We start from the raw sequence: 16634 nt of genomic DNA on the forward strand, positions 1-16634 counted from the left end.
CAATAGGGTCTCGCATCAAAGCCGCATTCACGCGTCCTGACCTTTGTCCACTCTCTGGCTGCACGTGCGATGCGAGCTGCGGACCTGAATGCGTGTAATTTCCATCTGCAGTATTATGTTCAGAACCATTAAGTACAGGCAAACCACGGGATTTTGCACAGCGACGAACCCCACTCGATGCAGCGTGTCGTAAACCGAGCCATTCAGAGATTTCGCATCAACTCCCTCGGCGTGCCTTGCTCTGCAACAACTGGGTGCAAAATTGCTTATAACGCACAGAGAGAGAGGGAGAGAGAGAGAGAGAAGAAAAGGACACATGAAAAGCCTTTAAGCCTCACAGCCCAATGTTGAATGTGGCAGCCATGGAAATTACTGAGCAAAATGGAGGCATAAAGGGATTTGTTTACTTTTGAAGTTTAAACGATGTTGGTTTTTTGGAGCAAATCACCAAGGCTACGCTAAGCGTAATTTAATCAGATGTTTACATTAGGCATGGCTGTAATAAACAGGAAGTAGAGGTTGCAAACTAGCATGAACTATAAATATTAGAATGTTTTGCTGTCTGACAATTTGTAATTGTTCTTTCATGTTTACATGCTGTCTGCATACATAGGGGAAAAAAGTGCAATTCTGATTACTATACAGCAAAAACAGCTATTAGTTTTGTGAGGTAAATGTTCGCTACATCAAAACGAACTTGGCAAATGTTTTTATCAACCTTTTAGCGTGTAAACTGTTTTTAAGAAAAGCCAAAAACCACCTGAAGTGAGCGCAAAAACCTTTTTGTGAAGTTGAGGAGGTTTGGCATCTCAGAGGGACAAAACGTTACCTGTAAAGATTTTAACTGATGCTAGTAGCCCTAGCTAACTAGCTTCAGTGTAGCTGTAGCTGGTTCAGAAGCTACAGCTGATTGTAGACTTGTTTTTATTCCAACAGGACTGGTGCTCGCTAGCCATTGTTTAGCTAATTGCCTTGGACTACCACTCTTAAAACCTTGGCCTTTAAAAATGATGAAACAAGGAAGTTTGCTGTTTGAGAGATTGAACAACTGAGTTAGTTTTGTGAGCTGTATGCATAGACAAAGGTAATGCAAATACTTTCTAAAAAGACAAAAGGTAGGCTTCTAAAGCAACTGTCGTAATGATGCTAGCCGTTAGCATTTTGTCAGCACAGACAAATGTCTGTTAGAGATGAAAAGGCTTGCGAATATTGATAGTTATGTACATTGACTTTTAAACAAACTGGTCAGAAGACAAAAAGAAATGCATCAAAGATAGCTGAGTTTTTTTGTGTGTGTCATAATAACTCATAGAAACCTGGTCTTGTACAGTCACTCTGACCGTAGTCAGCTTAAATTCAAGGTGTCAAAATGAGTTTCCAGAAAATGCCAGACTGCTGATACAAAAATGACACGACAAGAAAAGGTTGTGATGAAGGATATAAAAGAGCTGCAAGTGAAATGACAGGACACGGATAAAACAATTATAAGCCGGAGAGGAAATTGGACACAGATTTTGTGTTTGTTGTGACATGTCATGTGCGGATAAATGAAAGCACAATATAACCCTGAGTGCTCAAGAAGTCCCTGGGAGATGCTGGTTTTCACCTCTTGTTGCTGCTCAACAATTTTAACAGGATTTCTGGATGTGAACAGGAATAATTATAAATTAATCTGTCATTTCTTTAGTTACATGTACAGATGATGTATATACTGCATTTGCAGATTTAAAATCGTGCTGCCCACACACGTTTTGTATAATAAAAACCAAAACGAGTCGAGATATCATTTTTCTTACCACTTATTGCTCAGTTCTTCCAAATGCAATATGCCACAGTAGCATTACCATAACATTTGACTGAAATGCTTTTAATTGTATCTATTGTTATGTTAAGCCAGCTGAACAGACACACAACATCACAATGCTCAGCTGCGGTTATGAACAGCGACTGCATGAATATTAATGAAAACATTGATTCCTTGCTTCTAACTTCATGTTGAACTTGAATAATTAAAAATGTCTCCCACTCCATGCATGAAGCAGAACTGGAGATTTCCTTCAGCGACATCCTTTGTGCAAAAAAAAAAGCGTGATCACAGATCCTTCCTCCCAGCAGGTGTCAGAATTGCAGTTGTTTAATATTTACATCACTACTGTTATTTGCACATTGCCATTTCTTTTGTTTTTTTGCACAAATATATTATAAATGCACATTTTGTAATAAAAATAATAATTCTACTCTGTCACATTTCTTTGAATCTATTTTTAGCAACTACTCAGTATTGTTTTTCTTAGGCAGTAAATGTGCTCTTGTTGTGTCTTTTCTTCTTTTATATTCCCCTTTGATTGACAAAGGTTATTTCTACTCTGGCCAATTCTAGTATCATGTGTGAACAGCGACCCAAATGAAAATTGAACGGTGAAGATGCTTCATAAAGCACTTCTGCTTTCCTGTTGCTTAAACAACCTGAAGCAACATGTGGGTTTGTCTCCTTAGGTACATGTTGAACTATTTTGTCCACGTTTGCTTCATTTTAAGTCGAGTGTTTGGTTGGCATTTCTGTACATTTACACAGTCTGTGCCGGTGCATTAAAGTTCCTGGGGTGTGTGTGTGTGTGTACGTGTACCTGTGCGTGCGTGTGTGCTTCTGTATGCGTGTGTGTGTGTGTGAAGGGCTTTCTCTCCGGTGGAACCAGCTAATGGCTTGTTTACATCCTCTCAAGTTTCGCGGGGATTTACAGTCCCTGTGTTGGCCGAAGAGGAAAAGGAGAGAACAACCCTCTTCTTCTTTTTAGTCTTCTTACCTCTTTCTGGGTCTGTTTTTTTTTTTTTTTTTGTACATCTTGAACATCCTTTCTTACATCGTGGCACATTAACTCCTTTATATGATTTCTCCTCTTTTTAAAAAAATTTTTTATGTTTCTGGTCATTACCTTAACTGTGCTTGTGATTTTCTTGTTCCCCATCTTTTCTTCTCTCTGTGCTCTTTTATGCTTCTAAAAAAGGGAAAAAAAAACTTCCTGTTTTCTATCCAGTTTGCTCTTCAGTGTGCTCAAGGCATTGTTTTCATTTCTCATTTTTCATTTTTTTTTTATATGCGTCATGTTTCTCTGTGACATTAAAGATCAAGCACCATTACAAATTGGTATTAGTGGAGCCCTGACGAAAGTGTTTTTACTCTACTTTGCACTTTTATAATCCACAAAGTCAACAAAGCTTAAACTATAACCGGGTGTAATTATCGTTACTCCCTTACGTAAGGTTTTAATTAAAAATGGCAGTATAAAAAGGGGTGGCGTCCCTTTGAGGATCGCGTTTTGAGCCTCGGGTGACAGCTGACGATCTGAAAGCGAAGCCACTGTTTCCCTTTACAGACAAAAAATTGTTCACCTTGTTAGGACAAGACCGTTTTGTGCCGCATTTGTAGTAAAACAATTCTGTGACTTTATCAGTGAGATAAATTCATGTGCTGCGCTTTCAACCCGAAATGAACACTGCTGAGTGTGTTGCATTCAAAAGTCAGAAGTTTATTATTATTCTGATACTGTATATGGAGAGAGAAAGTCTGGTGTTTCATGAACTAACTCATACTAAAAATTATTTTTATTATTTTTTTACTATTTTCAACAATAGTATTGTAAAACTAAATATGTAATAAACCCTTGTTGAATTTGGCAGCTAATTTAAGCAGACATGCTAACTATGAAGACCATCATGCATGTTTTTTAGCAACTTAGCTAGCTACCAGCACTATTAGCTTCTTTTGCTAGCTTGCACTCTGCTTCTTTACAGAGATACCAGTCTGACCAGCTGTCGCCTAAAAGAGTATTACATTAGTGTCAGCAATAGGTGGCGCTCTGTTCATTTCCACAGGATGAGTGTCCACTTATGTTATTGTAAACAAAGAGAACAGGAGAGATGGGTAGTATAAAGGAGAGAGAACGACTGGGCTCCTTATAACCAGGCAAAACATCGGTCACTGTTCAGCTTTCTTTTGAGTGTTTCTCTTGAATGTTTTTAAGGGAATTTGAAGTTTTTCTTTTTAGCAATTTTACTACCGTAATCTTGGTTTACATGTTGATTTTTTATTTTTTATTTTTTGCCTTTTACCTTCTCATTGTGAACTTTTTTTTTTTAAATAAGTCGTTTGATGGAGTAATTTTAATCAAGTGCTTTTTAAAGTAAAACCTTGCCGACCAGTTGATCAATGTTGGGTTTGTTCGTAAAAATACTTGCACCACGGCAGTCCTTGCTGAGTTACTTTGTTTCTTACTGGATGTTAATTTCTTTGAGACTTCTTGAATCTGTCCAGAAGCACAATTTAAAAATCAAATTTCAAAATGGACCCACAGGCAGAGTTGTAGCACAAGGTTAATAATAAAAACAACTTGGACCTACCACTCTGCTCCACTCATGTACCTTCTGAATGTATGCACACAAGATGACACCAATTAAATACACATTTTGCAAGCCCTAAATCCATTTTGTTTTGATTCATAAAAAATGGGACTGTACTTTTTCATGTGTGGGCAGAAATCATTGAAATTGTCACTACAGCCATCCTGTGGCTCACGACACACAGCGTGGATCGGCCCTCACTGAAAAGACATCAGCATTAACGGGACGCATTAACCATATGTTCCTCTGATCCCTTTCACCGCAAACACTACAGCCACACACACACACACACACTGCAGTGTCATGTAAAAAGGCTGCGAATCGCGCTGCTCTTTTGTGACATGCACTCGCTGCTGCAGCTCTTTGCTTCAATCTGCAATTCATATGAGCTTCACCTCAGAGCAAACATCTAGCAGGATTTAAGGCTTTTTGACTCTCCTTCATGCGCTGCACCAAAAGCTCTTCTCAAGCTGGGAATCGTGTGGCATCGTTATGGCAAATGGAAACACCAACCAAACTGTCTGTGACTCGATTTAATGCGTTTTTGTCTTCTGCTCCAGTGTCCAGTAATTTGCTACCTTTTTAGATTGTTCAGATTTCCACTGACGATGCGGAAGCTGCTTCATTGGCTGCTCCGAGATGAATAACCTGCCTTAAACACATTACATTATAACAATTTGTTTTGGAAGCCGCGATGATAACCGGGGGGTCTTAGTTAGATTATAACCGTAAAAATAGCCGTTTTCCTATCAGATGACACATTTGCCGATCCGACACGGCGTGGCTCGTCGTTTCCCACAACTTTTCGTGCTTGTCTTACTCGGACTAAAATAGCCCTTCATCCCCAGATCATAACCTTATTTGCTGGTGTAAATGTGTGTGTGTGTGTGTGTGTTCCCAGAGCCTGTTTTTGTTGTGTGTTATGATGTGATGAATAATAATAGGCAGAGGTGGCGTGTGACGCGAAACGTGCGTCGGGGTTGTATGCCTCAGCTGGCAGGAACTGAGCAGATATTTGTGACAGATGGACAACATTTTCATTTGTTTCGTTTCGTGGTCGAGGCGGTAAACAAAGCAACAAGTTTGAAACGGGTTTGAGTAACATAACTTATTAAGTAAATAAAGGAAAGTTTTGAACTTGATGGAGGTTGGCATCTCATCTAGGCTAATATATCTGTATATCTTCTTACTTTGCTTTGTCTTTTTATTAGAGTTTTTTTTTTTAATTCAAGAAATTAATCCTACTTGTCAGGCTCGAGAGTGGAACAGGAAGCTTGAGAACACAAGCAAAATGCACAGATTGGTGCAAATTTCTCTCTTCAGATCCAAAACTGCAGAGTGTGCTTCCTGTATTCCAGCCACGATGATAAAAATGCTCAGATTTTGACCTTAAACTACAGGAAGCTCCGAAACCGCTGGGACCTTTCCTTTTCCCGCTCCGTCACCATCATTGCCATCTTGCTCATTTGGCTGTTTTGTCTCCATCAGCACACGCGCTCTAATCACACCTGAAGTCCACCTATTGACTGCGAGGCCCACAAAGGAAACCTATTCTTGTCTGCGGTGATTATCCTGCGCACCGGCTCCTACTCCATCAAATAGAGCAAGGCGAGGAGATGTATGTGTATGGTGGCGTGTTAGCATTGCCCGTGATGGGTAATGAAGATGAAGTAATAGACCCATATCTGTGCCAGTATTATGAATTACATTGGATTGTGTGTACAGATAATGGAAAGTATCCAAAATGGTCTTTGCTGCATATGGGGGTAAATTGTTTCACGTATTTCCAATGCATGTATGTCTCTGCTGACTACAAGAAAAAATAACTGTTTGGGATGAAAAAGGGTGATTTGTCAAGAGAAAATCTGCTCTTAATCCTCTGCTCCTTGTTCCTTGTTCATTCAACTGACACTGCACATCCATTCAAAGCTGCACTCCCGCTCTCCACTTGTCAGGCAGCTGTTACCTGTCTAATGATCTAATGCAGTCTTCTATCATTGCTAAAGGGCTGAACGCTCAAGAAGCGATGAGCTGTAGAAACTAATAGTAATCAAGCACTTGCTCTTAACATATTTATTTTTATTCATTTGGAGGTGCCGACATCTGACAGTTTATCTCCACAAGCTATTTAGAAACAAATGCTTCACTTTTTTTATAGCTACTGGTTTGCTTTTGACAGAATGTTCAAATTGCACTAGCATAACATAACCCTGAATATAGCATAGCACAACAACATGCCACTAGCATGTTATAACACAACACAAAACTAGCATAGCATACCATTAGCATAGCACAACACCACTAGCATGTCACAACATAAAACAACACAAAACTAGCATAGCACATTATTAGCATAGCACACCACTACCATAACATAACACATTACTTGCAATTCCAGTTTATGGCCACAAAGACACTATGTAAATGTTCATGTACATAAATTGAGCTTTTTGCTTTATCACTTTCAGTACCCATCACTTCACCCCTGCTTTCCAACTTGTCTTTGCAGTTACTTTTGTTTTATTGGAAGCTTAGACGCGTAATGGCAGCAGGTAAACTTTAGCCCACTTTTCTCCTTGGACAGGAAGAAGGAATCTTTCACCAAGTTGAGCCCACACTCAGAGAGAGCTTACATTTTCTAAAAATATGAGCCCGTTTACGGTTTGGACCTCGGCGCTGTCAGTAGCTATTACAGCCTTTCAACCGGAAATTAATCAGCGAGGATCACATGCGTCCCGTTAGGTGGAAAGGCTTTTCTTCTAAGTTGCTCTCAGAAGTTCTCAGACGCAGCCAAGCAGAAAATAGGCTCTCTGTTTTGGCTGCAGCGGAGCTCCCAGAGGGCTTTAATGTAGCCTGCTTTAAGTGGAACAGTGATTATCAGAGCTATTAGCACAACTATTACCTCACACAGATATTTAAATAACAGACGTTTGCTGACGAGACGGCCCGGAGGTCAGCTGTGTGACGGGCAGCCATGTCTGACGGCTGACTGTCATCAGATCCCCTCCCTGACGTTGGCGGCCGTTCGGTTTTGAGCAATGGAAAAACGGTTAATGAAATTATTTAATCTAATAACGCATGCTTTATAGATACTAATGTATCATTTGCCTAGAAAATTAGATTCTTTAATGAACCATTTCTTAGAGAACATCCATCTAGGAAGGCGAACTGGTCCATGACTCTTAATTAATACAGACCACCATCTGTGTGGTTACACAGCGTGAGTTTAGTTTTTCTTTTGTTTTGCTTTGGCGGAAACGATGAACTCTTCAACAATCGGATGAAAGAACTCGCTTTATGACTTGGCATGATGCTTGGCTGTAAAATGCAGAGAGGCACAGTGTAATGATCAAGTCGAGGCTAATTTAATAGAACTTACTGATTACTGAGGTGAGAACTTCACTGCAGGATTTACATTTGTTTCCCAAAAATATTGTTTTTGTGGATTTCTGTACGACTCTGCGCTTACAAGTAAATGTCGCAGGTTTAATTTATCAATCCTGAGCGACTTATCAACTCTTTCTTTGTTCCCTTTTTGCTAAAAGCTCTACTGGCAGCTGGTCTCGGTTTTGTAAAGTTGAAAAAACTTTCTGGAGTTCTTGACTTATTCAGGGCAAGTAAAGCCGTTATTTCTTCCATGAGCAATCTTGTCTTAAAAAAAAACAAAAAAAAAAAAAACGAGGGAGATAATCTGTTATTGGAAAGAAATATGTTCCCCGCCCTCCTCGATCCGTTCTTGCCTGTTTTTTTAATTTATTGCTTTCATTCACTTCAGCTCCCTCTCTACTCTGGGAACACAGTGATGTGCATCTCTCTAATCACTCCGTTTCTCCTGCCTGATCGTCTGTTTTCTACTATTAAGAAAGCTTCAGGCCTTCCTTTGCCTCCCCTACTCTGCTTTTTTCTTGATTTTTCTTTCCTATCCGATTAGTAACGCTTTAAAAATGTAAACAGTCTTACAGGGTCGTTGGGTTTTCCTTTTTTCTTTCTTTTTTTTTTGTACTACTTGATCTTATCCACCCAAGACCAATGGAAAGTCTCTTGGCACTTTTGCCAACACGTATCTGATGCCATTTTGATGGCTTTAGTGGAAAATAAAATGCTTTAATTGTGTTTTTTAAGGTTGAGCCAAAATAAGCTGAATGTAAAGGCTGCTGTTTGATATCTGTTAAATCAATCCTAATTACTACTATTTGAATTCTTGGGGATTTTTACTAAGCTCTAATCTTAAAAGAAAAAAAAGGGGCATATCATGATGTCGACATAATTTCTTTGGTTTGTGGGAAAAATCTTTTCAGCTAAGAAAAAAATAAATATAAGAATGTTATGTTACCCATTAGAGGCTGGTTTGTGTATGTTTCAAACTCCAAGCAGAGAATTTAACACCTTGGGAAAAAAACTGTTAATATCAACACCTACTTGTTTTTTTTTTTAGGCTCCCTGGAGAATCACACATCATATATAATATAAAGTCAGAACAAGGAAGTATTGGCTTATTATCTGAAGCATAATTCATAATACATTTAGGTATAAAAATAAAATTTATATTTTGCAGCCACGAGTTAGCACATGCTACCATAGAAAGAAAAATCGGTTTGTAAGAGGAGCTAACAAAACAATGTTGTTGTACATCAATTAAAGCAGTGAAAGCTTTTGAATACATCTTATAATCTGCCTCTTTAAACTGGTTTTCTCTGATATGCTAAAATCATACCAATATACTGTGAAGATTGAGACGCACATGAATTTAGTTGCTCTATAATTAAAATCATTTTCAAAAATAAAAAAAATGTTTAGCCAAATGTTTCCCATCACACAATATTCTGCATGTAAAACAATGTTTAGCCAAAACAAATCAATGATTTGTTCTTGTGGAATTTGTTAAAAAAAAACAAACAAACAAAAAAAACTCCTTTACTCTGCAGTGAATATGATGTAGGTGTATTCCTGGATGTTTATAGAAAGTAAATAATCCCATATTCCTAAAATATTATAGATGAAACTGTAATAAGGGATAATACTGATTCTCAGCGATTAAGTGTTTGAAATGGGGCTCCCCAAGGCTCTGTACTTGGGCTACTGTTGGTTTTTTTGGTTGATTAAATCTAAACTGAAGGTATAATTTTGCCTTGGATTGTTTTGCTCCAACTTAATAAAATAAAATAAAAATCAAAGTTGCCTTATTTTGATTGTTTCTTTCTTAAAAAATCTAAATAATTGTAAGTAGGGCAGATATGTGTCAGCCGATGCTTTAGCCTTCACCATTTCTCAGAATCTGTGAATCGTTTCTATTGGCCTCATTTAGCAGAGCAAATTAATAAAAAAAATTTTTTTTTAAAAGTAAAAAATGCAGTACTGCATTTGCATTGACTGTGCATGCAGAAGGGTGATCTGTCCTGGTGTGAAGATTTGTTCGTTTTGCTTCATTGAAGGTGACTAACAAGACTTACTCTGTGGAATAATGCATGTTGTGTACCGCTGAAACGAACCCTTTCAGAACAGGTAGGCGCCTGCTCTAAAATGCAGCTAATTGCTGACATTTATGACGCTCTCCAATATTTCAAACCATCGAAATGGCCCTCTCCAGGGGTGTCGACGATGTTTGTGGGTCCTTGATATTTTTAGCTGGTGCAGCAGCTCGTCATCAACAAAAACCCACAAGAGCATCCGCTGTGTAAAATGGATGAGATCAGTGAACCTGTGTCCCGAGCCTGAGCTTCTGTCTGAAGGGATGGAAGGCTTACTCCGTCACCGCGGCTCAGCGTTGTGCTCTGTCTTGAGTGTGTGTGTGTTGTGTGAGGATACAAGATGAGGAGCATTTGCATTATTTACAGTAGCTCAATACCTGGCAGTCTCTGCATCCCCTGAGCTGTTTTTAGACTTGCTTGATTTGCTTTGCAGACCTGGAGTGAAAAGGTGAGCCTTGATTAATGGAGCAGATGAAGTTGTTAGGAAGACAGGAATATTGTGAGGGAGAGAAAAAGATGAATTTGCTCTGGCTCTGACAGTTTGCTTGTCGAAAGATCAAGGAGGATGCATAAAAGCTTCAGTTAATAATTTAGTGTCATTTAGTGCTGGATGTGGCATAATAAGAGAAATGAGCTTCACCTTAGATTTCAAACACTTGAAGATGGGTTTTGTTTTGAATAGCTACAGTACTAGTTATGCTGCACAGAACTTCCCAGATGGGATGGGTTGTTTTCAATTCACCATGTGCTCAAAGTGGCCCAAAGCTTTGGCGAGTTGCTGTGAATGTCCTTTTGGCAAATTAATTTCATTATTATGAACCCTAACCCTATCCAAAATGTTCAGAGAAGCCTAAGAGCCACTAAAGCTGATGGTTAGCTGGGGACTAAATTTGTGACATTTGTTACATTTTCAGCTGGTGTGGTTTTAATTTTATCAAACCTTTAGAAAATCCCGTTCCCCCCTCGCCTGTGGTGGCGCTGCGCCAAACACCATGGAAGGAAATTACACGAAAAACTCAAAAGAAGACTCTGAGCGCAACTTCCTTCTTCACAAAACGTAAACAAAAAGGGCGTGGCGTCAGATTTTAGCGTAAGGAGGCTTTCTCTTTTGTCTTTGGTAAAAGACCACCATCCATTTATCTCGCTAATGCTAGATTAGCGTGTTTGTTTTGGTTGTGTTTACCCAGAATGCCCTGCGCTAGAGTCTGCTTCCGGCTTGCAACTTTGGTCCCTGTTGATCCGAGACGGCCGGACTGTCAGGTGTGAAAACGCCCCAAGTTTCACCAACTGTTCACAAAGTTATTTATGCTGCTCAAGCCCGTCTGCTCATCCTATTTTAAAAGCAGGAAGAAGCCATTTGTAATTACAGTAAAAATCTGATCTTCTTGTCTACCTTTTTATTAAAGCATCTACCATTCAATTCACATAGGAAATAAGTGAGACAAACAGAGGTTGTTATTCACAAAGAGAGGACTCGGCTCGTCCTCCCCTCCAACCCCGCGCCTCTATATTTAATCAGAATTTTATCAAAAGCTGTTTGATTTCATCACCATTATATTACAGTGTTAAAGCCTCATTATTCTGATTGGAGTGTCTATTTGTCAGATGATTACACTTTTGTCGCTAAAGCAGATTTGACCATTGGATGGTACATCAGGCATAACAATGATCACTCACGCCTCTGTCAGGCAACAACGTGTCAGGTTCAGAAAACGATTTTATCTCGGTATTAACAGGTTGTTTATTATTCAGATTTCGGTGAATTGTTATTGTTTTTAAAATAGGTTGCTATTTCTCTTTTTGCTCGTGACTTATTTGACTTTAAGAAGAAAATATTCTTCGAGGGGAATCGATTTGTTTTCTTGAAAGCCAAAAATGTCTGAACGAATCTCCTCCACCCCCAACGTTTCAGTCCACCAGGCCTCCGTCCCCAAACACGTTTTTTTTTTTTTTTTTTACATAATTGTTCGATTTATTCTCCCACATGCCTTTAGATGGTTGTATCCATCAGAGATGTTTCCAGCAGCAGCGAGGTGCTGACATCATCTCTGAACGCCTGTGCGCCTCACGTTTCCCCCCTGACAGCATTTCACAACTCGGCCAGCAGCCGTGACAGGTAAAGGTCAGGGAGAGAAGCAGCGTTGAGATTCAGGAGGAAATATATGGGACTCCACGCTCGGTTCATTACCAGGACCACAGCTCTCGCCTCGAACACTTTAGCTGTGTGGGTTTTTTTGTGTGTTTTTTTTCGTTCTCCCAGCTATTTGAAGCCAGCCTTTGAGACAGAAATTGCATCAGGGAGAGATTTCACAGTTTTTACCTGATAAAAGAATTGGGAATAAAACAGCGGGTGGACAGGATTAAAATTTTTAATTGAGTTAATTGCAGAGTCTAATTAGTCGCGATTAATTGAACTTTAATCAAAAACCGTGTATCGCTATAGCAACCCTTTTTGCTGTTAAATTGTTGAATAAATAGACATGAACTCAACAACAACAACAACAAAATATCACCTGATCATTCATGGAACTCTGAACACACTCACCCAGCCTTTGGGACATAAAGATTTACAGATGTGCGTGTTTGTGGTACTCTGAAAGAAAACCGACTCATTGCGGTTTGCATGTTTGCAGTTAAAGTATCCATAATTCTTTCTGAATGTACGTTGCAGCATATAAACTTACGATCCTTCCTCTCTCGCTCTCTTTTTTCCCCCTCAGTACCGGATCGGGCAGCTGTACATGATTAGCAAACACAGCCATGAGCAGAGCGACCGAGGGGAAGGAGTGGAGGTGGTCCAGAACGAACCCTTTGAAGACCCAGTTCACGGCCAAGGACAGTTCACGGAGAAACGAGTCTACCTCAACAGGTCGGTGCCCCTGGGTTCTACCCACCGGGAAGAACTCGATGTGTTTGGAGGATTTTGGGACTTTCTGGGCGGATTTGGTAAAAGTTACTTTTTTTTAGGAAAAGTCCAAAGAACACCACAAGCCATCTGGATTTGAATAGCTGTATGTGAGAAGACTGAAACTATAGCAACAGTGAAGTCAGAAAACAATTAACTATTAGTGTATTTAAGAGTTCCAGAGAGATCATTAAAAAGGCCAATTAGCCAAATGTTTGCTTCATTTTTTTATTTTCTTTATTTATTATAACACCTAACATATCATCTGTGATTAAGCTCCAGTTTATAAACGCATCCAAAAATGAAATTAGCTCCAACTTGATCTTCTTCTTATTATTATTTTTTTCTCTCCCTTTTAAATTGGAAAATGTTGGATTATTTTCTCATGCTACTCATCAATAAATTTCAACATGTGCTTTAAGTTTTGATGCCTGCAAATCTCTGAACATTGATTAGGAAAAGATTTATTACAGGGTGATTTATTACAAACCTCTATGTCAGGTGTTTGTTTTGCCCAGCTTGAAGGATCGTCATCACGGTCGTCCTCTGCAGTTTTGAAACCTTTGGAAAATCGTGTAATCTGATCTTGTGTGGTTTGCATATTTTAATTATGAACGTGAGTAGAAACTCTAAAGTCGTCCAGCACGCGAGAGCCATATGTAAATAAAATTACTTCTAAATAAAGTGCAAAAACAACAAATATGAAAAATATATTTACTGATGCTGTTGCTGAAATTTCAGTGGTTAAAGAAGGAATTGGTTCAATTAAACAAACTATACATATTTATTATTTAAAGAAGCTGCAGTAAATATGAGCCATAAATTAAGTGGTTTCCCATCAGAGGAGTTTTGAGTTGGTCTCTGAAATCTTCTGATTTATATATAAAAAAAAAAAATTAGATTTTTTTTTTGTGGCATAAATAATTCTGGGTGAATGAGTGTAAGAAGAACAGCCTAAAGGTTTTTGCAGAGGAAATAAATTAGATGCCTTTAAACAAAACCATTTTTTAAACTGTTTTTACTATTTAAGAAACTGCAAATAATTAAAAAAATGGTGCATTTCTTATTACTGAAACACATAAATCCAGTCATCCTCCCATACCAGCACACATTTCACCATGCAGTATCTTTCACGAGTTGTAGCCTTCATAGAGTTTATGTCGGCAAATATCAAGCAAAATGTGACGGCATAAGAATGATAAGATGTGTAAGAAGAGGGGAGAACGGGCAGAAGGAATAATCAAAGAGTGAAAATGGAGGGGTGGAAGAGATTCAGTCGGCCATTTGTCTCTTGGCACATTTTCCTGCGTCAGCGTTCACCGAGCTGGGAAGCCAGTTATGCTGAGTCAGCGAACCTCAGGAGAAAGCAACTAAAGCCGCTCGGCCCGTTAAAAAACCGTTTGAGTAGAAACATATCAAGTGCTTTTGGTTAGAATTATGGACAAACGAGTCCAACTTTGATACTCTTTTTTTTTTTTTTAAAGTATGACCAGTTCCGGTGTGAGAAACGGACACGTGTTCAGAAATAGTTGATTTTCGTCCATATGACGCGGAAAGATCACCTGTTTTGACGACCCTGAAGGAGAATGCACTTCATTTTCCCCTAAGTATTTCGTGTCAGAGATGGTTCATGACGCCCGTAATGATCACATCTGTGCGGTAAAATAATAATAATAAAAAAAAACGCCCCAAACTCCACCGTCTTCTACCTGGAGACGATCCAAGAGCTGCTGGACCGCCTCCAGATAAAATTGGAATCCGCATGCGATCTTTGCTAATCGAATGCTAAAAACATTAAGCAAACGGAAAAAAGATCAAGAAAAGAAAAACAAAACAAAAAAAAACACCGTAATCAGCAGAATTAATAACACAACTTTTGTTCGCGTTTAACCGCAGTTACTCAAAATCGGCCCTTCGTCCATCTGGCTCTGCGGCAAACAAACATTAAGCTGAGATTCACCAGCAGGGACGTCAATCTGGACTTCATTTGTCACACTTAAAACACTCTTACCCCCTACGTCGTCGCACGCTTTCACTTAATCTCACCAATAACTGTTATCTTTATTTAAATTGGCTTTTTTTTTTTTCTCCTCCCTCCTCCTTTAAAATGCAAACGTCTTTATTTGGCAGCAATGGGCAAGAAATCGCCCGTAGTCTGTGAAATGAACAAGGAGGGAATGGGAGCAATCAACAGATGGAGGTGTGGGAGGAGCGTCAGTCTCTTTTGTTGGGGGGGAGAAAGAGAGGGAGACGGAAAGAGGAAGAGAGCAATTGTGCCTGCCGGGCGCACAAAATATCACAGTGGAGGACTGATTTTATTCACAGCTGTCACGATGCAGCGGGAGACTTTTTTTTTTTTTTTTTAACTAAGAAATACCGAGGCATAGATGATGGATTCCATAGTTTGCGGTCCGTGTGAGAACAGTTCAGTTTAGTTCTTCGTGTCTCTGTGTCGGCTCTCTGGTAGCTTAAAGTCGGAGGAATGCCAAACATGTGACGCTCCTGAGAGCACAGAGCTCCCGGTGTCGATAACAGAGAGGGTCGGGTTGCCAGATCAGACTCTCAGGCTCAGAGGTTCCTCAAGGTGTTTGGGCTGTGCTCGAGGAAATGGTTTTAGACAAAGTTAATTGTTTTTTTTTGTTTGTTTGTTTGTTTGTTTTGTATAGATATAGTATGAAAAGTGATGAATCTGATGGAGTGAGTACTAAATATATCCAAACTCTGTTCAGGGTTAATGATGATGACCAACTATAAGTTAGTCTTATAGTCGTACAGTTGATGGGAACTGTTTGTGTTTATAACCACTGGGTTTAAATGTTGCATCTTATTGGAGGACTTTAATTTTTGAAAGTATTATTTTACTTACTGGTTCTGTTTTAGTCATACCAGCACCTGGATGTTTCTGATCGACATGTTTTTGTGTTTTTTTTTTTAGCTTCCGTTGGTTGAAGCAGTGGAACTCTGTGCCAGTAGCTAAATATTAATTGTTCACATGTTGTTTTTATTGTGACTTGCTGTGAAATGAATTGCCCACTGGGAAATTAATAAAAATGTGAAAATCTGACGCCAGCTGCATTGCTGATTGCATTCTCTCTGGGTTTGGATGCTTTTCAGCTGGAATATCTTTTCCTACTTTGTTTATTTAAAAAAAAAAAATTCAGACAGTTATGATGCGTAACCTTTTCTACTTATTTATTTCACAATTAGAAGCTAAGTGGCTTTTCAAAAGCTCAATAAAATGTCTGAACTACAACCCTTAAAAAAAATACCAGAGGAGTTGAAGAGGGAGCAAAGAGCCGAGGAAGAAGAGGGGAGTTCAAACCGCCTCTTCCATTGATCTGAAAGGACAATTATCATATCCCCCTCTGACTTTTGCTCCTGCTTGTTCAGAGCGCAGACTGTTTAGTGAATCGATTACAGAGATGGAGCAAACAGCAGGAGCCAAGGAGTTGGGAAAATAATGGAGACGTAACTTTTCATTTAATGAAAACTCATATCTACCGACTCATTTGAACTTTTTAGCACTTGAATAGTTGCAATCCAAAATGGTTTGTAGAGTAGAGTTTAGATTTTTTTTTTGACCTGACCCAAAATTCATGCCAGAATTATGTTGCTTGATGGTCGTGTCGGGCCCGGGGTTCTGTGGAGTGTTTAATAAGTTAATAATACGTAATACGTACAGAGAAAACCAAAGGAGAATGTATGATTTAAAGGTGATTTAATCTACTGATTATAGTCTAAATAGAGGAGTAGATTGTTTAACCTGTTGAGGTGCAGAAGGTAAGACTGCAACCAGCACAGCTCACCGCATCAATCAGTCAATGAAGTTTATTTGTGAAGCACAAAGTCCTAACAGACACACA

The 16634-nt window shown here is 39.1% G+C and overlaps 1 protein-coding gene across 1 annotated transcript in view; it reads left to right on the forward strand.

Annotated features, from left to right (window-relative positions):
* The window catches only part of LOC103462469 (phosphatidylinositol transfer protein cytoplasmic 1), a 75128-nt gene that overhangs the window by 42143 nt on the left and 16351 nt on the right, over positions 1-16634 (forward strand). Inside the window, exon 2 of the mRNA XM_081604915.1 lies at positions 12587-12735. Within this exon, the coding sequence (XP_081461041.1) occupies positions 12587-12735 (149 nt within the window). The remainder of the gene's footprint in view (positions 1-12586; positions 12736-16634) is intronic.

This window comes from Poecilia reticulata, chromosome 1, assembly GCF_904066995.2.
Source record: "Poecilia reticulata chromosome 1, P_reticulata-male-v2, whole genome shotgun sequence".
NCBI classification, from domain to species: Eukaryota; Metazoa; Chordata; class Actinopteri; order Cyprinodontiformes; family Poeciliidae; genus Poecilia; species Poecilia reticulata.